This window comes from Molothrus ater, chromosome 5 (genome assembly GCF_012460135.2).
Source record: "Molothrus ater isolate BHLD 08-10-18 breed brown headed cowbird chromosome 5, BPBGC_Mater_1.1, whole genome shotgun sequence".
In the NCBI taxonomy this organism is placed as follows: domain Eukaryota; kingdom Metazoa; phylum Chordata; class Aves; order Passeriformes; family Icteridae; genus Molothrus; species Molothrus ater.
The window spans coordinates 44,034,086-44,059,565 of record NC_050482.2 but is presented as its reverse complement, the minus strand read 5'-3'; the positions used below and the strand labels follow the sequence as shown (position 1 = coordinate 44,059,565).

Below are 25,480 nucleotides of genomic sequence, written 5' to 3'. Positions count from 1 at the left end.
GAGAAATCAATGTTTTTGTTTACTGCCATCTCCTGATCAAGTGGACTTCAAAAGCCCTTTCATAAAAGAAGCCAGAAGGAAAGGTATAATGAAAACTCCCAGGATGTGACAGACCACTTGTTGTGCAACAAAAGATGTCAAAACATAACAAGCCAGATTGACTTGCTGCAGCTTCTGACTGATGCAAGGTTCCTGGTCTATGACTCTTGAAAGGGACCACTGAATTCAACACTGATGAGCATTTATTTGAGCCAACTGTGCTTCACTCTGTTGTTGCGTCTCACAGACTTTCAAGAAACTTTTGGCCTGTGTTTTCTTCCATGTATGCCAGTCCTTGAATGAACAATCTTCTGTGAGAAGTGTAAAAGAGAAAAAAAAAATGGGGGTGAAGGCAGAAACAAAGAAAGAGAAGCAATTTAGCATGCACTGTAAGAAAATACAAAATTTTCCAATTACTTTTGTCTTGAGAGTATGGCCCAGTGAAGATGCTTTGATATCTAAATAAGGGTTGGAGTCATGGAGTCTTACTCCTAGATTTGCCATTGCCAGAGAACTTTACTTTCTACCAGAGTACAAAGAAATTATGTCCTGTTTTAATCTGGAAGAAAACACTTGACAGGGAATCATATGCACATAGGGTTCTATTCCTGGCTGTGCTGCTGGCCTGCTTAGTAACCTATGGGAAATTAGTTCAATTTTCTGTGCTTTTATTTCCCCTAAATAATGATGCACATTCTTTGATGTTACTATTACTATGAAGCTGTAGTGATGTCCTAGTACGCTCATGCAGTAGTTATACTCCAATCTCTACGACATTCCTCTTTCTACTGAAAAAGAAGGAGGTTCACTACCCAGGTGTTATTGAGACAAAGATCACAGAATTGTTAGGGCTGGAAGATCCTATTTCCAACTCTCCTTGCCAAGGCAGGGTCACTAGGAGCAGGTGACACAGGAACATGTCCAGGTGGATTTTCAATGTCTCCAGAGAGGAGACTCCAGAACCTCCCCGGGCAGCCTGTTCCAGTGCTCTGCCACCCTCTACCTCAAGAAGTTCTTCCTCATGTTGAGATGGAACTTCTTGTGTTTTATTTTATGGCCATTGCTCTTTGTCCAGTTGCTGGGCACCACTGAAAAGTCTGGGCTCTATTCTCTTGAAACCCACCCTTGAAATATTTTTATGTATTGATGAGATCCCTTCTCAGCCTTTTCCTCGCTAGACTGAACAGGCCCAGCTCCCTCAGTCTTTCCTTCTTAGATGTGCCAGACCCCTCATCGCCTTTGTGGTCCTTTGCTAGACTTTATCAGGAACTCCTTATCTTTTAGGTGCTGATGTTCTAAGCTATCTTTGAGGCAGGTTTAGAGACTCTCACGGAAGCTAACAGTCAGGGCCGGGCAGACTGTTTGGCGCTGACAGCGCACACACCACACAGCGCCCTGACGCTGGCTCCATTGTGCCGTGCAGGGCGCTGACCCCGCGCGCCGATCCCTTTATCCTACATTTCCCGGCGTCACGCGCGCAGGGCGGTGCCGCAGGAAGCGCGGCGCGGGTCTTTCCGGCCGTGCGCGCGCCCTGAGCGGAGGCGCGCCCCGAGCCTGCACCGACGAGACAAGATGGCCGGGCTGCCCCGCAGGATCATCAAGGTACGGCCGCGCGCCCGGCCCGCCGCGCGCCGCTCCGCCATGCCCCGCCGGGAGCGCCGGGCGCGCCGGGCCGGGCTCCCGCGCCCGAGGCAGCGCTGCGCCGCGCCGGCCGCCGCTTCCGGTGCCCGGGAGCAGGGCCGCGCTAGGGCAGGGCCGCCTCCCCGGCCTCCTCCCGCCCCTGCCGGGCGAGGGGCGCCTCGCTGCCGTCCCGCCCGCGCCCCCGCCGCTTCCCGCTGCCGCCGCCGCGGGGGCCTCCGCCCGCTGTGTCGGCGTGCGCGGGCGGCGGGAGCGGCCGGGCCCTCCTGGCGGGCGCGGGCCCGCGCCCTTTGCGGGGATCGCCCGGGCGGCGGCGGCGCCCCTCGGCCCCCGGTGCTGCCGAGCGCTGGCATCTGCGCACCCTCCGGGGTCCGGAGCTCGAAAGACACCGGGCATACTCTCCTCCATTCTGCCCGCCCTGCGGCTCCTCACCGGGAGCTTCCGCCAGGCCCCGGCTTCCCGGCGCAGCTCTCGGCGTGCTTGGGCCGGGGGAGGGCGGCGGTGGCGCCCTGCGCGGCTTCCTAGTGTGCGGTGAGGGACAAGCCACGGCCAGCAGTAAGCCTGGGCCACAGGGACATCGGCCCCGGTGGTACACGCTGGGACAGCCTGGTTACTGCTACGTTTGCTCGGAGCTGTCGGCCCTTACCCATTAACGTGCCGTGCTGGCCGGTCGGTATAATGTTTCGACTTTGATTTGCCCAGCTTTGCAAGGGTTCTTAAGTTTGGGGTACTTTCAGCAGATCCTCCGAGTTCAGTTCCAGCTTAAGACATAAGTAAGTTGGGGTCACTTACTGGAGATAGAGGTAGCTGTCTTGCAAGCTATGAAAACATAGCTCGCTCCTGTAGCTCACGTGGGTGCTCCTGCTGTGCTGCTGTCTCCTACTCAATTTGTAATGTTGCGAAATGAAGCCCTCGAATGGGTGATCATTCTCTTTTCAAAAGTTATTAAACGATTCCACTAAGGTTCGTTAGCCCTCACAGGAAATGACAGCATCCTCATAACTTGTTACAGTGAATGGATGTTAGTTTTTAACACTGTGAAGCCCTCTCGGTTGGTAACCACTGTAAATAAATGGATTTATAAAGAGTTAAATAGTGGATAAAAAAAAAATAATATTTCTCTAAGAAGTCAAGTTATCAAGTAGATGATAGAGATGATGAGGTAAAATAAGGCAGAAGTAGCATTTATCTTCTGTGAAACAGAGCTAAACTACAATTAGTGCTCAGAATTGTAAGTAGTAAAATTAAAGAAGGCCAGTCTTACAGATTTTGACACCTAGCCAGCTGTCTGAGTGCACAGCCTGCTAATCTGAATGTATTTCAGGTGTGATAGGGAGCAGTGATTCATAATACAGTGGAACTGGTGTTTATCACAGGGTTGCAGTAAGAGCTCAGTCATGAGGCTGATGTCTGCGTTAAATTTTCATTGCTCTTGACACCTCCCCAGAATACAATCAAGAAGTGCACCTACTTATGTTGGTGCGTAAATTTGTTCTTGGTACTTTTGTTTTCTTCATGCTTTTCTAGAAAAAAATGCTGGCACAATTTACAGAACTCACTTCAAAGATGTGTGGTGATGTGGGACTGTTTCTTTTCCTCTTGGAGAAGAAAGATGGAGGGCTAAAAAGAGCCCTTGAAACTCCAGATTTTCTATGAAGGATCCCCCTTAGACAAATGATGGGTTGGGTATTTCCATGTGTGCACTGGAAGTTGTCTGCAGCCAGCCTAGAGTTATTAAATCTTGGCTTGGTTGTGTTAGATGATCAGCTCTTCAGCTCCTGTGCTGTGCGTGCCTTAGGTTGCCACATGTGCCCTATGATCTAGGGCTTGAGTCTGACTAGTTACTACAGCCTCAGAAATGTGCAAAGTCATATCTTGAAATATCACAGCTGCAGAGGTGCCGTCCCAGAAATATGCCTGCTAAAGTCTTCAGGAGTCTTCAGTGAGACTTGTCATGCCAATTTTGACTTTAGTGTTGAATTTCCTATTCTGGATGCCTTAGAGGGAGGGGAGGGAGTGAACTCAGTTGCTAGTGAGAAATTGAAAGATCAGGAAAAGAAATGGAAGAGAGAGATAAGAAATAGCTGAGTAACGGTAAAATCACTTCAGTAAAGAAAATTAAATCTTCATGCTATGTGCAGTAGTAAATTTAATGATAATGAAATGGCGCAGATACTTTTAGGAAAAGATCTTTCTCCCTTTTTGCTACATGCCCCCTTTGTGTTGTCATCCAGGAGAGACCATGGATGGCTGCTTGGGGCTAGGAGAGTGTATTTGGACTGTAATGAAGTCCTGAGCCTGGCTGGCGCTCCAAATGCAGTTGGCATTCCCTGTCTTGAGCGACTGCTGGCAGATGGCTGGGCTCAGGTTGACTTGCAGCCCTGTGCTCCTCAGCCTGCGCCTTTGCTATGCGCAGGCTGTCATCCAGCCCAGGAGGAGAGCAGGAGCTTTCCTTGCAGTGGCAAGAGCTCTGTTTATGTTTCCAATACTTTCTTCAAAGTCAATGAAAAGGTGACAGTAGGGGTGTTGTAAAGCAGTTGTTGCAGAAGATACAGAATTATTCCCAATTTGCTGTCCTCAGATTACTTAGAAATGGACTTTAACAAAAAGTGTCTGTAAGTTTAAAAGATGACTTGCTTTAGAATTATGACTGTTAGCATGTTACAAATGGTGAGTTGAAGACATTGATGTAGTTTTGAATCTTTAAAGAGGTAATCAGAATTGGAAAACCTTGTGTCTTGTGAATAGAGAAGAGGTATTTTTGTTTTCTTCAGTAGTTCAACACCAAGGGTCCTATGAGAATCATCTTGACCAAAAAAAACCTATTAATGTAAGATAAAATTAAAATGTGTTATTGGCACATGTCACAGATGCATGGTTTATGTGCTGTAAACTTCTTTCCAAAAAGTGACTATTTCCAGTATTAAAAGGTGAGCCTTTGCGACAGACAATAAATAAGCCCAGTGACTTTTACTTTCAAGCACTTATTACATTGATTCTTTCCCATGTTGCAAAGTCACGTACCTCCAGTTGAGTAAGGAATTGAATTGCATCTGAATTTTTTTCTTGGCTGACATTCAATCCACCTCATTGCTGTGTCAAGTGCAGTCAGAGTATGTGAATGGAATGGATAATATTGTCCCATATCATCTTTTAAAGGGCTTTTTTCTCTGCTGTTTTTATTGCTGCAGTGATCTCGTCATTCATGATTTGATGCACAGGTCTCTAAGTTGACTGTAGCCAGTTGTTATTAGTGCTTCTGTTACAATCACTGCAGCTGCTCCTATCATGAAGTAACCATCTGAAGCAGTAGCTGAGGCTACTTCAGATTTTTTTTTTTTCTAATGAATTTATCAGTGTTAAATTACAGAGGCTTTGATTTTCTCCCCTGCATGATACTGTGGTATTGTCTGAGATATGCATTCCTTGCTATTTACTGTGTGAAGCTATTTCCATTATCTGCAGTGAACTCCTGCTTGCTGTATTTTTTGAAACTCTGAGAACATTTGGATTGCTAGCTACAAAATGCTGCTTCAAAATGTAAAATTTCTGGGAGCTTTTATGGAGATTCTCTTGGTGTGTGTGATGCTAGGCTCTTAGAGCATTCTATAGTAGAGGCCAGTATAATCAGCCTTATATATTTGAGGTTTTTCTCCTGTATAAATCAGGCATTTAGTCTGCAACTGGAACTTTCTAGAAGTTCTTTAAAAGTGTTACTGGCAGCCAACTTGAAGTTTCTTACTTTTTCTTGAAAGCTTTGGATTTTTGAGGCATGGACTTGTGTCTCCACATGAAAATTTAAGTCACTGCTACCTTTTGGTTTCTGTGATATGTCTGACCACTTTTTTATTTCCTGAATAAAAAAAAATTAAATAACAAAGACTTGAGGTAAACCTAATACCTTTTTGCGGTGTTTTGTATTTCTTTGGATGGTGGTTAGGTTCAGAAAACATTACTTCTGAAGAATGCTGTTCCTTGACATTTATCAGAGAATGCATCTTGTATGCCATTTGAATCTTGTGGATAACTTAAAATTTGATAGAAAGGTGAAAATTTTGGGAATTTTTGGAGGTGTTTTTGTACTCTTCTTAAAACCATTTTCTCCCTGCTCCTGTTTCCCCCTCCCCCCCAGGTGCAGAAAGATAGTACATGTGCTGTTTTGCAGCCCTCAGCTGAGTCTTCTTGCCAGGTGATATGGTCTGGGCTGGCTGGGATAGTGGTAGGAGCATACAGGCAGGTATTGGGAGCCTGAAGCTTGGCAGAACAAAAGCTTTCTGCAGGTAGGGCAGGGAAGCTGAGAAGAAGGCTCAGGCCCAGAGGATAAGAAAACCTTCCAGTTAGGTCTAGTCTAAAAAGAAAATGTGGTGTCTTAATAACAGATCTTTCAGAGGACACTGGTAACTTTTCACAACCTCTTCCTTAAAGAAGCTTTCAGTAGACCCCGTAGAAATAAAAACTGAGGAAAACTCCAACAAATAACCCAGATAGAGGCAATAATCCTGTTTGGACCATCTTGTATAATATTTGAGCAACTTTGAGACACAAACCTATAGTAAACCAATGGATTTTTATTGCTTTGCATGCAGTTGTTTATACTGTATATGTCTGTTATGTTTAGATGGCTTTCAGAGTATCATCAAAATTTGTTTTGTGTAATAGTACAAAACAAAATCACATTTTTTTAGTTGCTTATGACTGGTGAATTAATAGTGAGAAGCAAGTTGCAAATTTTGCATAGATGGTGTGGTGGATTGACCCTGGCTGGACACCGCTCTATCCCTCCCCTCATCTGAGCAGGGGAGAGAAAGTACAACCAAAGGTGCCTGGGTCAGGAGAATCACAGGGAGGGATCATTCACCCATTGCAGTCATGGGCAGAACAGACTTGAGTTGGGGAAATTAATATCATTTATTACCTATCAAAACCTATTAGGTTAATGAGAAATGAAACCTAAATCTTAAAACAGCTTCCCCTGCACCTCACCCTTCTTCCTGGGCTCAACTTCATTCCTGATTTTCCTCTCTCCTACCCCTCAGCAGTGCAGGGGAGTGGGAAGTGGGGGCTGTGTTGAATGCATCACACATTTTTCACTGTTACTCCAGCCTCCTTAGGGGCAGAACTCTCTGTACTCTGCCTGCTCCAGCATGGAGTCCCTCCATGAACTTCTCCAACATGAGTCCTTCCCACAGGCTACAGTCTTTGTGAACTCCTCCACTGCGGGTCCTGTCCACAGGGTGCAGTCCTTCAGGAACAGAATGCTTCAGTGTGGGTCACAAGTTCACATGGGTTCCACATTGTGCCAGCAAACCTGCTCCAGCATGGGCTTCTCTCTCACCATGACCTGCCAGATGCTTGCTCCGCTGTAGGCTTCCCACGGGGTCACAGTCTCCTATGGGCACGTGCTCCAGTACAGGGTCATCCATGGGCTGCAGGGGAGTCTCTGCCCCCATACCTGGAGCACCTCCTCCCTCTCTGCACTGACCTTGGTGTCTGCAGAGTTGTTGTTCTCACATAATCTCTTTTCTTTGTCCTGCTGCCCAGGTTGTGGGTTTTTTTCCCTTTCTTAAATATATTACCTCAGAGGTGCTACCACCATTGTTGATGGGCTCAGCCTTGGCCAGGGGTGGGTCTGTCTTGAAGCTGGCTGCCACTGGCTCTGTTGGGCATGGGGGAAGAAGCTTCTGGCAGCTTCTCACAGAAGCTCCTCAGTGGGCCTGCCCCACTACCAGGCCCTTGCCATGCACACCCAGTATAGACAGCATTTGGGCAGAAGCTCAGTATGAGTTACTGTGTGCATTAACCACACTTTGATTGTTGACTCTGCACCGTATATGAGTGCAGGCCTCCAGTGCAAATGTGCTCCATCAGGATAACTGCAGGAGTGGTTTACACTCTTAGCTTAGTGAATTCAGTTATGCCTTACTTTACAATAGCTGGAGATGCACCATGAAAAGCTCTATCTGTGCTATCACATAGATAATCCTTTAGGAATTTGCATAGGATCTCAGATTCGCAGTTCCAAAATCCCGTAATCTGCTGTGGAAAACTCGAGAATGAGGTCATTCTCGGGGGAGGTGCTGCTGACCTTAAAATGCCCCTCTTCATGTTACTGCTTGGCTACAAGGTCTTCTTCCGAGAGTGGATACATTCTGGGTTTTTTTTTCCTCTTTTTCTTCTGGGAAGGCACTGTTACTTGGAATACATTTGTGTTCATCTCATTGCAAGTGGTTTTGCAGTGGTTAAAATTGTGTGGTGATGGGATTTAGAGAGCCAGAAGTGTGTGAGAGGATTGTGAGCAATCCAGAGTTCATTCACAGTGCTTGCTTAGCAGAGCTGTAGTGTCAATTTTTTGGACAACTGTCTGTATGTCGAATACTAGATAATGTTTTCTGAATCTGCTGTACCACTGTTTTATTTTTTTTTTTTATAGCTGATGCCTTTGACATGTTGACACTTTGAACATGTTTCCTTGTCCTTTTTTTTGGGAGGTGGTGTTGGATACAGTTGGAGCTAGTGATGGAGCCTGGGAATCTACAGGGTGGTAGAAGCATTAATGTACAAGAGACAGTAGTCAGTAATGAGCCCAGGAAGTGGGGGCATGTGGAATGCTGACTCTGGGGGATTATATGGCAGGGAAGAGAATTCATGTGGAGGCTGGCTTTTGTGAACCAAAGTGTAGCCTTCTATTTATGATGTTTGTCCCTTGCTTTACGGTTTAATGGGTTTTGCTGCTAATTCTTTTTTACCTTGTCCTGAAAGGTAATATTATTTTCAGAAGATTTTCTTCAATGAAATTGTTTTACAGTTATGTAATTTTAATGTAAACATTCTTAAATCTCTCTGACAATATGACATCTGCTTAGGTAACCAATATGTTTTCAGTAATGCTGGTTACAGCCAGTTCTTTGCATTGTTGTAGCTAATGAATTGATAGACCCTGGAAGAATTTGTGCCAAAATATGATGTAATGTGATACTAAGTTTTGAATTAAATCTTTGTAGTTTTCTGAGGCAGCTTTACCCCTATATGTAAAAGACAGTTTTGACTGATAAATTTCACTTTTTCTTATTGCCTCCCCCTCAAAAATCAAAGCAAAAATATGCATGCTTTTTTACCTTTTTGTGTGCAATTTATCACTCCTCAGTGAAGGAGATCAGTGTGATCTTCCCCTTTATCACAGTCAAACAGGAAAGAATTGTCATTTGGCAAGTAATTATAACTTGTCACTGTGCCAACATAGTGCTTTAACTAAAGCCTTAAGTCTCTATTTCATACCCCAAAATGAATCTGGACTATTGGATGTAGTTGGAAGGTAATGACACTGGTAACTGGCAAGGGTTACCTGTGGTCAGAATGAAAGTGTGAAAGAAATGTATTCTCTTATAATAACTCTACTCTGAGTGTGTATTCTCAGTTAAGATGCTGCAGTTGGTTATTGTACTTCTGTTTTTTGCAGAGAGCTGCACAAAGTGAAGAAGTTACCACTTAGTGAAGTTGCTTAACCAGAAGTTTGTGAAGTGATCAATCTGGCTCATTCTTGTAGCAGCCTCCCAGTACCCAAAGCAGGCCTACAAAAGAGCTGGAGAAGGACTTTCACAAGGGCATATAGGGATAGGACAAGGGGAGTGGATTCAAACTGAAAGAGGGCAGCTTTAGATTAGATGTAAGGAAGAAATTCTTTACTGTGAGGGTGGTGAGGCTCTGGAACAAGTTGGTCAGTGAAGCTGTGGATGTTCCATCCCTGGAAGTGTTTAAGGCCAGGTTGGATGGGGCTCTGAGCAACCTGACCTAGTGGGAGGTGTCCCTGCGCCCACGGCAAGAGAATTGGACTAGGTGGTCTTTAAGGTCCTTTCCAACCCAGGCTCTTCTGTGATTCTGATTCAGGTTGAACAGCCTTACTGTATGAACAGATTCAGCTTGGACTGTGCTGGCACAAAAATTTTTGTGCCACTGAGGTGAACTTAGGCTGAGGAACTGATTTGGCTCAGAACTATTCAGTAAAGGTTATTTCTTAAACCAAATCAGTTCTGTGCTCTCATCTGTTATTTGACTTTGCAAACATTTGGGCTGATGAGGGGAGTATGTGGAAGGATGACTGTTCAAATTAGCACTGCTGCTGAGAAGTTAAAGCTTCCCATTTGGGCAGACTTGCATTTTGTGAGGAAAGGAAATGGTGGAGGTAGTTACAGATGTGAGTGAAGTTAATCAAGAAGGACTGAGAACCATGCTGAAATGGTGGGTAGAAAAGCAATTTGACTTAATTGTAAACTCAACTGCCAGTGAAGAATGAAACAAAGGACTTCCACTCTCAATGACTAAAAATTAGTGGAACTTAGGTGTAATTAAAAAAAACCAAACAACTCTTTGATTTTTGCTATTGGTAGTGTCTTTTCATCTGTTTTAGAAATCTTCCTGGAGGATTTGGCAGCAAATGTCTGATCTCCCTTAGGAAGCAAATACTGAAATAACTGATGAGCAATCAGTTAAACTGAAAGATCTCTCTTTTTCCTCATCACATTTTCTCCCACATAAATTGTTATGTGTGATATCCTGCAAGTAATAAGTGTTATTATTTCAACTGTAGCAGGAAATGGAGCTAGTGGTTTTAATTTTAAGTCTGTCATCTCTTTCTCAAAAATTCTTAATTTTCACTATCATCTGTGGAGTCTGAAACTGTCTACTTCATTCTCTCTAAAAGTGGTTCTGGATGCAACATCTCAAACACAGATTAAAAAGTACTGTGTGGTTTATGGTGAGGTGGGCTAACCTTGGCCAGGTGCTCACCCAGCCACACTCTCTCCCCACCTCCACCAGGCAGGAGGAAAAAATAAGAAGGAAAAGCTCATGTGTCAAGACAAAAAGAGATCATTTACTGATAATCATCATGGCAAAACAGGTTCCACTTGGGAGACATTAATTAATTAATTTGCTTCCAGGTAAGATAGAATTGGATGGTGAGAAACAAAGACAAAATTAAAACAGCAGCTTTGCCACCCTTTTCCAGTACTCAACTTCAGTCCTTTACTCCTTGCTCCCCAACTTGCCTGTCCCTGATGGATGCAAGGGAGTGGAGAATGGGGGTTTATGGTTAGTCCACAGCAGCTCCTCTCTGCTGTTCCTTCCTCTCCACACTTTTCCTGCTCTGGAATGGTCCACTCCATGGGATACAATGTGGGTGTGTGCTCCACTGTGATCCTTCATGGGCTACAGGGAATCTCTGCACCTGTGCCTGGAGCTTGTCCTTACTGTCCTTCTCTGACCTTCTTGTCTACATTAGTTTTGTGCACAATTTTTTTTTTTTGTTTTTTTACCCCTTGCTGTTCTCTCTGTGTGGTGCTGTTTTCTGTCCTTTCTTAAGTACGTTTTCCCAGGTGTGCACCAGCTTGGCTGATGGATTCACCCATGTCCTTTGGCATGTTTTTGGAGCTGGCTGTGTCTGGTGAGGTACAGCTCCTGGCCTCTCCTCACAGAGGTCACCCTTGGAGCCCCTCTCCTGCCAGCAACTTGACACATAGAGCCTGTACAGGTCCTCAGTTGGTAATGCAGTTGAATTAGATCATACCAAATAAAAAAAAATGTTGGTAATGCTTCTTTTTCGCCATTTTGGGACTATTCCTACAGCGTTGCATTGCATCCTATTGTTCCTTTTGTAAATGGTCAGGGTTACCAAAAAGTTTGGTAACTGGCTGTTTGGAGACCTTCTCCTGTAGCACCTGTGGAAGAAACTTGTCAAGGGATGTGCAGATTTTTTTAATTTGTACTGGTGGGAGGTACTTTTATCCACAGCCAGTGCCAGCTGTTCCATGGTTTCTATTGGAAGCTCCTGTCCTCTGCTGGATGGCAGCAGAGTGTTTATGTTAATCAGCATTTTTCAGATTAAAGATCTACTTAAGAAGACCTAGCTCACTTTTCCTGAGTTGCATTGAGAATGCTGTCAGGCTGTGCTTTCTCAGTAGATTTGCAGAATGGTAGTTTCTGGCAAGGTGGCAGCAATAAACACTCAAACTGTAATTCCTGTTGTAGATTAAGTTCACATCCATCATCTGTATTCCCTGATCTGTTCAGAATAAAGGTAGAGTCAGTTGAACCTACAAGTAAGGGTAGATTCTGCCTACACTTTCTCAGTGTCTGACATAGATTAGAGAGGACTTGTACCTTGCCTTGGCCTGACAAAGTTGTAGGAATGTGATACGTAAGGAAAATTGCTTGACTACTGCTTAGAGAATTGAGCTAGTAAATGTGTTACTGAAAATATGAGGAAAGAATCATTCCCCTGAGATTTTTTATAATGGTGTGGTATTGTGCCATTTCAGATATTTAATAGCTTTAAGACCTGCAGTGTTTTCTCTTTATGTAAGAGACCTTTAGTAATGTTTTGTGTTTTGAAGTTTCAGAATAATTTTATCACAGATATGTCAGCCTCTGAATGATATTATTTCTTTTTAAGGTACTAGCATAAAGTTTCTAGCCATAAAGATGCTTTTCTGTAGTCTTAGTGTTATTAAAGGTTCTTAGATAACTGTTATAGATATGCAGAGTCTTTGGTGTTTAAGACTTTTATAGATGGATGAAGACTTTTAATTTAGTAGTTTACCATCTGTTACTGAAATTAGCCTAGTTGGTAGTTAAGCTTCTTCCTTTGGAATGAGGAGGGAAGGCTCTGCTTTTCCTTTTTAGGTTGTTACAGAATAGTAATCTGTTACACTGGTATCCTGCTGTGGCTACACTGCAGTCCCAGCTCTTTAAACCAGCCCTTTCAGCAAAAGGAATCTCCCATCCTTCTGAGAGCATGTGTTAGCCCCCTGCTTTTTATTGGCACAGCTGTTTGTGTGGAACATCTGGTGCACTGCATCAGGGACTCTTCTCTCTTGAATGACTTTTCCCCTTTTCTTTCAGATTGGGCCCTTGCTATGTTAGACAATGAAGTCAAGAGATAGCTATACAGCCAAAACTAAAAGTGCATAATAGGCTGAACTGGAAAAGCGCCACAAATTTGGTTTTTTCTTTCCTTTCTAGAGTGGCTGATCATTTATCACCTTAAAATATTCAGACCCTGTAAGGTGGTATGATTTCTCTAAGCTACCTTTGTTCTAATGGATTTTACAAAGCTCACTAGGTGATTTCACAGCTGATATTAAAGGATAATGTGGACCAGAAGACCATTCTGTAAAATAGTGTGTTCCTTCAATTGTAACACTCACTGAGACCACAGTATTAGTGGACTAATAAGCAGCATGTTTTATTTATTAAAGTAATCTGCATAGCAGTAATATTGAGTGTGAAATAAGAAAACTGGAGTATCAGGGAAATGAAATGCAGGTAGCTGAATTACTAAGCAAAGCACATTTGTCTAGAGATATGGAGCTTGGATTTCTTCTCTGAGCTAGTTTGTGCTGACTTCCCAGGCAAGCTTCTCTTAAATTCTAGTGGCATTCACACAGTAGCTTTAAAGGTCACATATTTTATGGGTGCTCAATATTGATTTGTTCCTAACTGTTTTAGCCACGTTGCTTGGCAGGCAATGTAAAATTTGTGGCGGTTAACTATTGCTGTAGCTCAGGGAACAGAATTGCACTATTTTTCCAAGCAAAAAATAGTTCTCCTTTCTAAAAAGCAATGAAGAAGCTTGTAAAATTGTCTAATTCCTTGCCAAAATCTCTTCCTTTATTACTGTAGTGGTCTCTGTCAGACAGAGAAGCTTTACAGTTCAGCTGCAGTGACTCTGGTAGGTAAGAAATAACCTTTGGGGTTTTTTTGCAAGTACTTGCATAGGTGAGTCTTCTGATTCTGGTATTTGCTGCTTTTGTATTTTGACACTATCTATTTGTAGTTATTTGTTTGGTCCTGCCTTAGTCTGTTGATAGCTAGCAAGACTTCTGAAGTAGCTTTTTGTTTTTCAAAAGGGCAGCACACAGAAATCTTTTTAGTTGTTTTGACTAAGGCCTTGACAGCTGGAGGCTTTTGTAAACACTTCTGCAAGGCTGAAAGTGATTGAAATAATATATTTGTAATGGATTCCTCCTTTGTATGCTTGCTCATACCTCCATGTTCATTAGCAGTTGATTTTCCTGTATGTCTGTATGGAAGCATCTTCTAGGCTGTTGCCTTTACTTCCTTAAAGAAGTGCTCTGTTTTACTCTGTGTGTATGAACAAGGAGAATCCTGGTGGTTATGTCTGCTTTTCAATAACATTTTTCTCCGTTTGACTGAAAGCAGAATAACCAAGCAATAGCTCAAAGAATGAATGAAACCTACTCTCCTGAAGATCCATCTCTCCTCATTGTGTGGCTTCTCTTAGTCTTGGCAACCTCACCCCTGCCTCCTGCTCTGCTGGTCTCTTCTAAAGATCAAATGCTCTCTCTTCCTGAGGCTTCCTATCCTCACATGTTACTGTAAAAACAGGTTGAGGGTTTCTTCCCCCTCAGGTATAATTAGTTTTCAATTTAATGTCTTCATAGAAGAATGTCTGTGCAGAATGTCAGCTACACCATCTGTCCCATCAGTATCATCTGTCACTCTGCTTCAGGCCACCTGTGTTAATAAGGAAAGCTTTGCTTTTGCTTGTCAAAACACCTTCAACACTTCTGTGTTTTCTAACCACTTAATTAAAAATAAAAAAGGGAAGGCATAAAAAGTGGGGAGGTATAACCAGTTGTGGTTGTCAGATGTGTTTTTTTTTCAAGTATGGACTGGCATGTATCTTTTCGGGTTTATTAATTTATTTTAGTCAATAGAAACTGTTTCATTGCTTGGAATTGGAAAAAGTGGAGTAAATACAGGAGTGAGAAGAAATCTCAATCTAAAAACATTGCAGAGTATGACAGATAATTGCCTATGACAGCATGGGAAACTTCACTGAAGGCTCTAGAGCTTTCAAAATATGTGCTGAAATATCTTCTGTGAAACTTCAGTATGCCAGAGAAGAGCTAATAAAAACCACTACATAATACAATTCTGGAACTTAATGGGAGTTTGTATTCTTGTTGGAGACAAAATTAACTGTTTTGTTGTAAAAACATTTATTGTGAGCAGCAGAACTGCAAAACCCAGTTTTCTCTGAATTTATTATTTGTCCTTTTTAGCATGTTTGTATTTGTGTGTTTCAGCTCTTTTATCCTTATTGTCAGAGATTTTTGCTGGGCAAAGGTTATACTTGGTTGGAATAAATTGGCCAAACAGCAGTGGTAGTGCTGGAGCTGTTCATGTCTTCCTCTCCAGTAGCACTGAGCTTGGTTATCCTTAGCCATTGACAGCTTACAAAACATACAGAACAGTTGAAATTGGACAAAGGGTCTAAAGGCAGGTTTGGGGGAAAAAGAGGAAGTAACAGACTGCATAAAACTCACTTCCTCAGTTAAAAAAGTGTAAGAAAAGTAAGTCTGCCTAAAAAACCACAGGAAGTCAAGTATTGCATGTGTTCAATCATCCTGATGAGTTAATAAAGGAGGTAAATTAAAAGTTTAATTAAAAGAAATTAAACATTTATTTATTTATTTAAATGTGTTTGGGAGACTTATTTTCATTGGGTAGCCATCCCCTGGGAATTAGAGAATAAGATCAATGTGTAGTTCAACATTTCCTTGTTTTGTCCACATCTCATCATTTTCTCGTGGGTGATGTACAGGGTGGTAGGTGGTTATTTTTTGCAGTGGCTTTTTTTTGTGTTTCTTTTTGTTTTGTTTATTTTTGTTTGTTTGTTTTGGGTTTTTAATTGGTAATGTACACTTAAAAGAATTAAAATCTATAAACAGGTCAGCTTCCTGACCTGTTTATATACTGTGACCAGGTGCATAACATTGCCTGTATACTCCCAATTTTTTCTCAAATATGACTTATTTTTGCAAGTTTCATGGCAAATCAAATTTATTTTAGTATCAGCCTGTCTGCAACTGTCCATCTTACCCTAAAATGTGGAAATCAAGTCCCCATAACCACTTTAGAATTGGGCCTAGTTGTATATTTAAGCATTTTATGTGCTTAGACCTTACACTGTAACTTTTTGATTAATTTCCCCCTTTCTGTTCCTTTTCCATGGTGTCCCCCCAAATATATTTAAGATATTATTCTTAATGTCTCCATAATTGCAGGACAAATTATTTATTGTCAGAATACTGATGTATTTAGGTACAAACATTGCACATTCTCTCAATAAACAGCATTTTTGCTGTGTTCATTGCAGTCTAACAAGCTTATCTGTGTTATACAGCTCTAAAAAGCTGTTTTCTGGAGCTTGTGCACAAAAGTGTTTTCTGAAGCTCTTGCACAAAAAGTGTTTTCTGAAGCTTTTGCACAAAGGCAGCGATGTGTGTTCATGGGATCATGGCCTTTCATTTTGAGTGTTTTGGAGAAGTTTAGCCTGGTGCTTGCTCTCTGCTGCAGTGGAGCCTGGCAGGTATGAAAGATGAGTGTCAGCCAGTTCCCTCACAGGTGTTCATCCTCGTTTCTGTTTGGAAACAGCTTCAATGGCACAGATAGTGATGGAGCTCTGTGTGCAGTGCAGGAAGCAAGGTGTGCCTCTTTGGAGTTTTCATCTAAGATTAATGTTCCCCAAGGGGCCCTGTGGGCTCAGAGTAGGCTCAGTACTCGAGTGGCTGTATGCAGCACAAACACTCTTTGGCAACCCCTTTTGCTGGGGTGTTTATAGCAAGGTGACCACAGTCACAGAATGTGGAGGCATGAAGGGCTTTCTGAGCAGGGTGACATGCTCACAGTGGTACAACCCCTTAGGTATTATGGGGTGCCTGCATTGAAAGAATTGTTTTTGTCATCTGTGGGCTCTCCTGTTGTTTACTGACAAATGGTTTTTAGCGGCAGAAGGTGCAGCTTGCAGCCAGGCACTGCTCCCTCAGATCTGCTGGCAGGTAGAAGTGCTGATGCTGCTGCCAGAGAGCTGCTGATTCTGGGCTATTTTAAGCCAGGATTGGCTCCCCAGTGTAGTTACAGTCAGCATCCTGGCATAACTAGGGATGGGGGATCTGGGGACTGGGGTGACTGAGGGGGAGCTAGGGACTGCTGAGATCAGCCCAGCTATTAAAATGTGTTATCCTTAATATTAAAAAATGGTCTTTGAGTGTGCCCATCAGAACCAAAGCCACGGTTTCCTTACAAGCACATCTCCGGCAAAGTCCAGCTGTGAAAAAAAGTTTAAAAATTGGTCTTTCCCATAAGTTCCTCATTTTTAAGTTTTCAGTTGGCTCACATTAGTTTATATTTAGCATAAGACACTTTCCTCTGCCAGAGCTGTCCAACAGTATATGGTCTTTCATAGGCAGAAACCCAAACTGTTCCATTTACCTGAGGCAGCACTCATACTGACAGCTTGCTGAAACAAACTGAGAATGGTTTATGCATTTCAGGGGTTATCTGTAGTTTCTTACTGACTTTTCATACCATTGAATGTAAACTATCAGAATTTGTTATGACTGCTTTTCTACACAATTAGTGTACAAGTAAATAGCCAGCAGAATACAAATGAGTAAGTTATAAAGTTATGTTTATAATATAAATATACTCACAGAAGTAAATGTAGACAGCTCTAAGAGGCTTGGATGGCCTTCCAGTGAGGTGTGTAAGTGGCGTCTAATGTCTATGCAGATAAGTAGACAATATGTAGTTGCAACAAGGAAGCACACCAGTTATATTTAGTTTTAGGTTTGCAAATATACATAGTAATACATTTTATATTATAATTTGTAGGACCATGACAATTCAGAGATGAGTAATTGGATTTTGGAATTAATTACTATGACTTTACTTCTTTATGTATTGATCAGTTTTTGTAAAATAAGATGTTATTTACCTGCATCAGGACAGCCGTATCACTTAAATGCTGTGTACACTTATTTCTGCAAGAGTAATGCAGCAGTGCAGCTAGGTTTGAAGAATTATTTAGCTAGGTAGAGGTAATCTGTGTGCTTTGTGCTTGTATAGAGACTTACTGTATTGGAGAGAGGCTGACTATGAGGGTGTGCATACTGACAGGACAAGAGAAATGGCTCCAAACTGAGAGTGGGTTTAGATATGATGTTAAGAAGAAATTCTTTACTGTGGGGATGGTGAGGTAGTAGAACAGGATGTGCAGAGAAATTGTGCATGCCCCATCCTTGGAAGTGCTGTTGTAGACATGTGGAATAAATATGCTATAAAATTGAAATAGTAAAATAATGTTACACCTACAAGTTGTCATCTTCTGTCAGTAGAAACAGGATGATTTTTCTTTGTGAAAGCCAACACAGAAAGGTGGTGAAAAAATTAAGTGTACACAGTAAAAGCACTCTTAGAAGGAAAGAGGAAATGGGACTAAAATTGTGTGAGGAAATGAGGCTTTAGCAGGAGTTTTTTGTCCCTGCCTAGTGTCCTTTTGCTCATTTTGGCCTTGGTGTCTTTTTTTTATAAGAGCTAGAATGGTGCCCATAAGACTTGTGAAGACAGGCAGCAGAGGAAAGGAAGATGTACCTGCCTTGGTCTGTCTGCTCAGTGCATTAGCAGGGTGGGCAGCTCTTAGCTGTGGTCACAGCTTGGTGCCTGAGGTAGGATTGGCAGAAGAATGGAGCAACAAAGAAACCAGGTCCCTGTAGGAGACTGGCCTGCCCTTATTTTGCTGTTTACAGAACATCTTGACTGTCTTCTACTGTCTGTTAGGGTGACTTGAAACATGGTTACATGCAGGCTGAATGTGCTCACACCAAAGCTATTTATGCATCTATATGTCTAAATATATAAAACATCCTTAAAATACACCTTTAGTGTTGCAGAAGAGTAGCACTTGAAATTCTTCAAAGTTGGATCTGATTCCGGTACAAATGTTCAGCTTAATAAACCAGTCCACTCTTGTTAAGAGTAAGCCTTGAACACTTTCTGTGGGTGATTAATCCCTTTGGCTTTTCACTTATGGGAGTTTTTATTTAAGGTAGAACGGGAAATGCTTTTGGTGTTTTAATTGTGGTATTCTTTAAAGTGCTTTTAAGTATATTGAGAAAAACACAGCTGCTTGGCAATAGTTCAATCAAAAGTTAAGAAAATGGAGGCAGCTGAGTTATCTATTACTGGGTGTTACAGAAACACACAACAGGTGAGGATCTGAGAGGAGATGGGTACCAGTTTACCCCTGCCTCACCTCCTTTCTGCAGATGTTCTTTGACTTTGAGGAATGTAACACAGTTTCTGTGAATATAAGCTAAATGAGTGCTTGTTGCTTTTGAAATGGTTTGTACAGGTCTTATGGTTTCTGTGTTTATTTTAAATGGGTTTTATTTGTTTCATTGTCTCCTTTTCTTGTAGGAAACCCAGCGCTTGCTGGCAGAGCCAGTCCCTGGGATAAAAGCAGAGCCAGATGAAAGCAACGCACGCTATTTTCATGTGGTCATTGCAGGTCCACAGGATTCCCCCTTTGAGGGTGGGACATTTAAACTTGAACTATTCCTTCCAGAAGAATATCCAATGGCAGCTCCTAAAGTACGTTTCATGACCAAAATTTACCATCCTAATGTAGACAAGCTGGGAAGAATATGTTTAGATATTTTGAAAGGTAAGTGCTACTATGTTTTCTTTCTTCTTACCATATTAAATACAGATGTTTGTAAGTTACCTAAAAGAGTTTTCTTGTGTTTAAAGGATATCTTGCTTCTTGTTTAATCTGGAAAAACTTGCTATTTCTGTAGACTGTGGTGAATATGGTGTTTCATAGTGCTATAAATGTTTCTTCAGATAAATGGTCCCCAGCTTTGCAGATTCGTACAGTTCTGCTATCAATCCAGGCTTTGTTAAGTGCTCCCAATCCAGATGATCCACTAGCAAATGATGTAGCTGAGCAATGGAAGACCAATGAAGCCCAAGCCATAGAAACAGGTGATGTATCATCTAACTTTTTTTTTCTCTAGTTTAGGAATGGCTTACTCTCTAGATTTTTTTTCTCTAGGTTTAGGAATGGTGTGTAAAGCCTGACCTCTAGTTTTATGTCTGCAACTTACAGACATAAAGAAGAAACAAAGCATTACTGCATACAGTCATAGTCCAGGTGCCCTGAATGTGCCTGCAGTGGTCTATTTTTAAGTCTGCGAGGCCTGATAGAAGAAGAAGCTCTCTTGATCTGTTTGATCTTGGATTTTGATGGTCCTAATGTGCTATTCTGTCTAATGGTCCTAATTTGGTAGTCTGTCTAATTTGGGGTTCTGGTAAAATGAAGGCGCATTCTACTGCTTGTCCTCTATGGCTTAAGGAATGGATTAACAGGTTCTGGAAAGTACATCTCTGATATTGCATCTCTGCAGGCTATAGTGGAATGCAAGAGTTGCTATGTTATGCCTCTTCACTTTTGAATCCACTACTGTCAGACTGCTTCTATAATATATAAAAGTTGACAGCTGCTGGAATTCAAAATTGCACTTAAAAATCTCAGAACTGATACATTTTGTGTGCTTGCAGCAGTGCTGTAAAAGAGATCTTTAAGAATATGAATTTAAAATTACTTTAATCAAGCCTGAAAATTGGATCTTTTCTTAAATGTGTTTCTTTTTCTTTACAGCCAGAGCATGGACTAGGCTATATGCCATGAATAATATTTAAATGCGCTTTGAACATCAAGTGTGCATCACTTCTCCTGTTCTGCCAAGACCTCTTCCTTTTTTTGTTTGCATTTAATGGACACAGTCTTAGAAACATTACAGAATAAAAGCCCAGACATCTTCAGTCCTTTGGTGATTAAATGCACATTAGCAAATCTGTGTCTTGTCCTAATTCACTATTGTACCGCATGAGCAGAGGCTAGAAGTATCATCTGGATTGTTGTGAAATTGTTTGAAAGCAGCAGCACATCTCTGCTTTTAATCATTTTTCCCGTCATGGTTTAAGTATAAGCACTGTGAATGAAGGTAGGCAGGGTTAGCTGCGGGGCTTTTTGTTTTAATTTTGTGGGCTCCTCCTCCCTTTTTATGGTGATGCTAATTGCATTGGTAAAAGCAGCTAACCAGTTATATTTTAGAATATACCCTCTAGCCCAGTCTAACTTAGACGCTGTAGATGGACAAGCTTCATTGTTTGAACAAAAAACGGGAACATTAAACATCCATCACCTTCACTAATACTATAGTGATTCTGCTGTCAAGTGTAGAAAAATCCCTCCAAGAAAAAGCTTGTGACCATTTTGTATGGCTTGTCTGGAAAATCTCCTGTAAATCTTATGTTTTAGTAAAATATTTTTTGTTATTCTACTTTGCCTTTGTATAGTTTATTTTGCTGTGTTTTCATTTCTCTGTGACAATCGTATTTAAAAAATTGAGTCCAGAATTGACAATTTTTCTTCACCAATCTGACAGATTTAACAGTAAAGAAGGGAAATTCACAAGGGTTTTTTTGTGGGTTTTTATTTGTTTTTCTTCATCTATTTCCTGACTTTTTTATTAGTTTGTGTTATGTGGGTGACCTTACATGGCCAATTTAATATGAAATTGCATTTGGAGTGACTTTTAGAAACAAGTCTCTGATGGAACAGTTGTAACCTTAATTTTAGCAACGCGTCGATATGTGTTTTCATGGATATAACCAGAATGAAGTAGGAGGTGGAGAGCAAACAGCAGCACTAATTATGAGTATCTGCATAGCAGCACGGTTTTCTAACTTCTTTAATTCCTGCCCTCTATTAACTTGAAATTCCAGTGTGTAGAACCACTGTTAGAGCCAGCTTATGCATTGACTGATGTCTGCTTAGCCCCTTGCAGCTAGCAACTCATACCACTGGTTTTTCTCTACAAGCCTTGTTAAGCTACTTGCTTGAGCAACTGGTCAGCTTAAAGAGCAACAAAGCTTCTTTATTGGAGGGGAGGAAAGTGATGAAGAAGTTCCTTCTCGTCCTTGTTTTTTGTGTATGCATCCTGTCTAGAAGTCCAATATCTCTTCTGGGAACCCATCTAATTGCTTCCCTTCATTTCTTGTATCTCTGTTCTCTTCCTTTCCCCAAGCCCTCTCCCTCACAAAACCAACCAACCAAGCAACAAAAAAGCTTAAAAGCTCTTGGCAAGGCCAACCTGAAATGCATTAATGACAGCTTGTAGTGGTTGCAGTAAGGGAGTTGCATTTTGTCATGCAATCCAGGGGCATGGTTGTGTAGTCTGTTGGTATTCTCCCTCTTTCACCTCTTCTTCCTCTAGTATCATCTGAAATTTCTATAGAATGTGGTGTATTTATTGTGCTCTTATGTAAGATGAAGAATATCTATTAAAACTATGTTTTCCAACAGACAGTGCTTTCAGTGGTTAGTAACTGCTATTGTCACTCAAAGTTCTCTCCAACATAGTTGAAGAATGGTTCAGAATTCAACTTTTTCACCAAACTGAGTCATAAAAAAACTGTTTTAAAAGTACTTTCTGTGTTGAATGTAAGCCAAAGTTGGTCCAGGGCTTGTAGCATGTTCTTCAGAGTGGGTAAGCACCATTAACCCTCTCTTCTTACAAATGTCTGTTTGGGGCTGGCTGGGCTATGTCCTGGATCTGCTACTAGCATAGGTAACTTCTGTAGCAGGCAGCTGAGAATAAGTGAGCTGTGCTGTAGAGTCTGGATTCACTTCACCTACCTCTTAATGCTTTATATTACACTACATATGCAGCTTTCCTCAGCTCTGTCTCTAGTCCAAGGGCTGGTGGCACCCCCAGAGGACAGTCAGACCCTACCTAAGCATCCTCTTTGACAGTGGCTTTCCCTCCCTTCAGTAGAGAAACAAGACCTGAGCTGGCACTTAAACAGTTTTATCTTCGTAGGCAGAATGAATCCAGACCCAGATAATGTATATTAAATAATACTCATTTTACTTTTAAACCTCTTTTAAGAGCCCTGTATAAAGTCAAGCTGGGAATTTCATTCCAGCTTGTGCCAAGGAATGTGTGACAGGCTAAGTTCTTTGAAGCTAGTAAGATAAAAGCTTTTCCTCAGTGTATACAGGTGTATATTCCCAGTTGCTATGTGAAACTCAGTTATTTCTCTTCCACCTACCATTGCAGCTGATAAGCAAATGCAGCTGTCTTTTAGGGAATGTTAGTTTTATCTCCATTTTTAGTATGTGTCTATTGAATCAATTTACAGTAACTTTAAAATAAATGGGTTTCCTCTACCATTACTGGTGCTATGTGTCAAATGTCCTAAAATCCTGAGCAAGAGTGATGACATTGCATTTTATGTGTCAGTGTTTGGGTAGTAACTGTGCAGCTGTTGAGCCTGGGTTATCATGTGGGCTCTATAACCACACATGCAAAATACTTTTGCAGTAGTTTCCTGTAGATCAAGAGGAAGACTTTTGGTTTTGCATAAATATTCAGTGGTGGTCTCTTCACATGTAGCCATGTTCTGTCATGGGTATGAAGTGTATGATTACTGGGAACTGATGGAACAGGTGTTTTGTATCTTAGCTGACTTTAGTCTAAACCAAGTGAAACATTGCTTTGATAGCTTTCAAGTAATTGTATTTCTAACACATTGAGACTATTGTGGAACATCTTAATGGACTAGTGACATCAAAAATTGTGACATCTCTATTTATATACATTTCTTCTTGGGTTGGGTTTTTTGTTTTTTGTTTTTTGGTTTTTTTTGAGGGTTAAAGTAAAATGTCTGGTAGGTTTTGTCAATAACATGTCTTGACTGTAATGTGATATGACACTGAAATAAAAGGAAGAGTGATTATTCATTATTTAGGCACTGAGCTTCATTTAACTGCAGTGGGCTGCCATCAGTGTTCAACAAGTTTCTGAAGAGTTCTTAACATCAGGTAAAATAAGAAAGATAACCTTTAACTTCTCTTACAACTTTTCAATTGCTTGTGGCTTCCCCTCACATTGTAGAGAGAAGAGCAGCACTTCTGTCCTAGAAATCCTCAGAGGAGACTGCTCTGGTACACAGCCCAGAGGATGTGTTGAGTCCCTCCCCTGCTTCCCCCCTTTTTTGTTTGTTTGATTTTGTTTTGTTTAGGAGTGTGTGGGGTCCTTTGTTGTTTTTTGGGGTTTTGCCTGCTTGTTCAAATCTGTCTGGTTTAGTACAAGGCTTTCCTACTTACTTGCAAGTTTGGACAGTTTCTAGTGCAATCAAATTGATAAATGTATTGAGCTTTGCTGAACTGTGTTGCATTATGAGCATGGCTATGTTGCATTATTAACAAGGTTAATAATCACATGCCTGCTGGGGTGGAGTTTGTACAGTTTGTTGCAGCCTTTTCTGTGGAAGTGTGCAGGATACTTTAAAAGCAAATATTTAATTATGTTGCACTGAAGTGCATTAGAAAAGAGGCATCAAGCAGCATGACTGCCTTATCTGTGGTGTTTGCTTTCATGAACTCCCCCAGCTCTTAGATAAGGGGTTAGGTGAGCAAGTAGAGTATGTCTGGGGAAAGGCTGCTCCAGTGAAGCACTCAGGGGAACACTACCCACTGGCTGCCCTGGGTTAGGGAAGGGAATTGTGCCCTAAGAGGACACACCACACTGCATGGTAAGAGATGGATGCAAGTGTGACATGTAACAGAAGCATTTTTATTAGTTCATTTTGTAGGAAGGTAAATACAAATTATTTCACATAAAATCATCTCTGACTGGAGTACTTGTGCAAGGTTGTTCCAGATACTTGTGTAAGCTGGGTTCTTGCCTTCAGAGCTAGAGTGAAGGAGTATTTTTGGTTCAGGCCTAATCTGAACCTTCCTACCTAAGTTGCCTACTAAGGCTTGCAAGGTCATTTATAAATCTGAAACATTTCATGTGTGATGTTCAGTTGTTGCTTGCTGTAGTGGGTGTGCTTGTCTCAGCCTGAATACCTGCTGTCATTTTCCCATCAGATATTCATGAGTAATACAGTGTTCTGGTAAATTTGTGGAAGAATGTCTGTGGTCCCATGCTCAATTATCAAGGGCAGATTAATCTCACAAGACACAATAAGGTGATTCTAATGGTGTTTTTTCTTCCTTCAGTTGCTGTGGATGTTTGTCTACCTTATTCAAAGACAGGCTGCATTAGTGTCACAGCCAGAAAGCAGGAAAGGAAATATTTAGGAGAGTGAAGCAGTTGAATGACAGCAAAAAGGCCCTTAGGACAAGAACCTTGTTACAAAATTTGTCTGGATGTAATGGGCACTAGGCCACAGGTAAGCCAACAGCAGGGTAAGTGCACAAGCTGATGGTCTTTGGGCCAGCATCATACATTGCTGTAATGCTTCCTCATACTGCCCATCCATCAGAACTGGTGGTAAAATGAGGGAAAGCTGCTGGGAACCAGTGCTACCACTGAGCTGCTGAAAGCAGTGTGGGCTGTGAGGCAAGCAGCAGCTGATCACACAGCAGACACATTCAGTGGCCCCCTTGCCTTCCGAAAATGGCTATTTGAACAGTATTTCATGCTTATTTAAGGGAAGAAAATTGTCTGAGAGCATTGTTTGGGGTGTTGGTGCATAGCCCATAGCAATCAGATTGTCACAAGCAGAAAATGCCTGTGATTGCTGAGTCTGCAGGTTAAGAGGTGGCACCATTCCTTATGTGGAGCATTGTCCTAATGGGGATGTGGTGCTGTTCATCACTTGAGCCAAGGAGGCAGTGCCTTGCCTAATGCCACAGCAGTACTGAGACCCTAAGAGTATTGAAAGAGGCTAAGTTTAAAAAACCCCTTAACTTTTTCAGTTCAAGATGGAAGATTCTTACAATCTCTCCAAGTCTTGGGAAAGTCAATCACTCTTGCCTTACTTGCCATGTGTGTGCTTTGTCACACTTCTGCCTTGAGTCTTACATGTCACTGGATGCCTTGGAGATCCAGTGATAGGGGCCAGACAGGAAAACTCCTTA

The 25,480-nt window shown here is 41.8% G+C and overlaps 1 protein-coding gene across 1 annotated transcript; it reads left to right on the top strand.

The window, feature by feature from the left end:
- Nucleotides 1-1,541: 1,541 nt before the first annotated feature.
- On the top strand, nucleotides 1,542-20,885 carry UBE2N (ubiquitin conjugating enzyme E2 N). The gene is made up of 4 exons (XM_036400770.2): nucleotides 1,542-1,641; nucleotides 18,958-19,204; nucleotides 19,384-19,524; nucleotides 20,201-20,885. The coding sequence occupies exons 1-4, from the start codon at nucleotides 1,612-1,614 to the stop codon at nucleotides 20,239-20,241; spliced, it is 459 nt and encodes a 152-aa protein (XP_036256663.1). The 5' UTR covers nucleotides 1,542-1,611; the 3' UTR covers nucleotides 20,242-20,885.
- Nucleotides 20,886-25,480: the final 4,595 nt, after the last annotated feature.

Coding starts and splice junctions, on each gene's coding strand:
- UBE2N (XM_036400770.2), top strand. CDS start 1,612: ATGGCCGGGCTGCCCCGCAGGATCATCAAG. Junction 1,642..18,957: donor TGCCCCGCAGGATCATCAAG/GTACGGCCGCGC, acceptor CTTTTCTTGTAG/GAAACCCAGCGCTTGCTGGC. Junction 19,525..20,200: donor AGCCCAAGCCATAGAAACAG/GTGATGTATCAT, acceptor TTTTCTTTACAG/CCAGAGCATGGACTAGGCTA.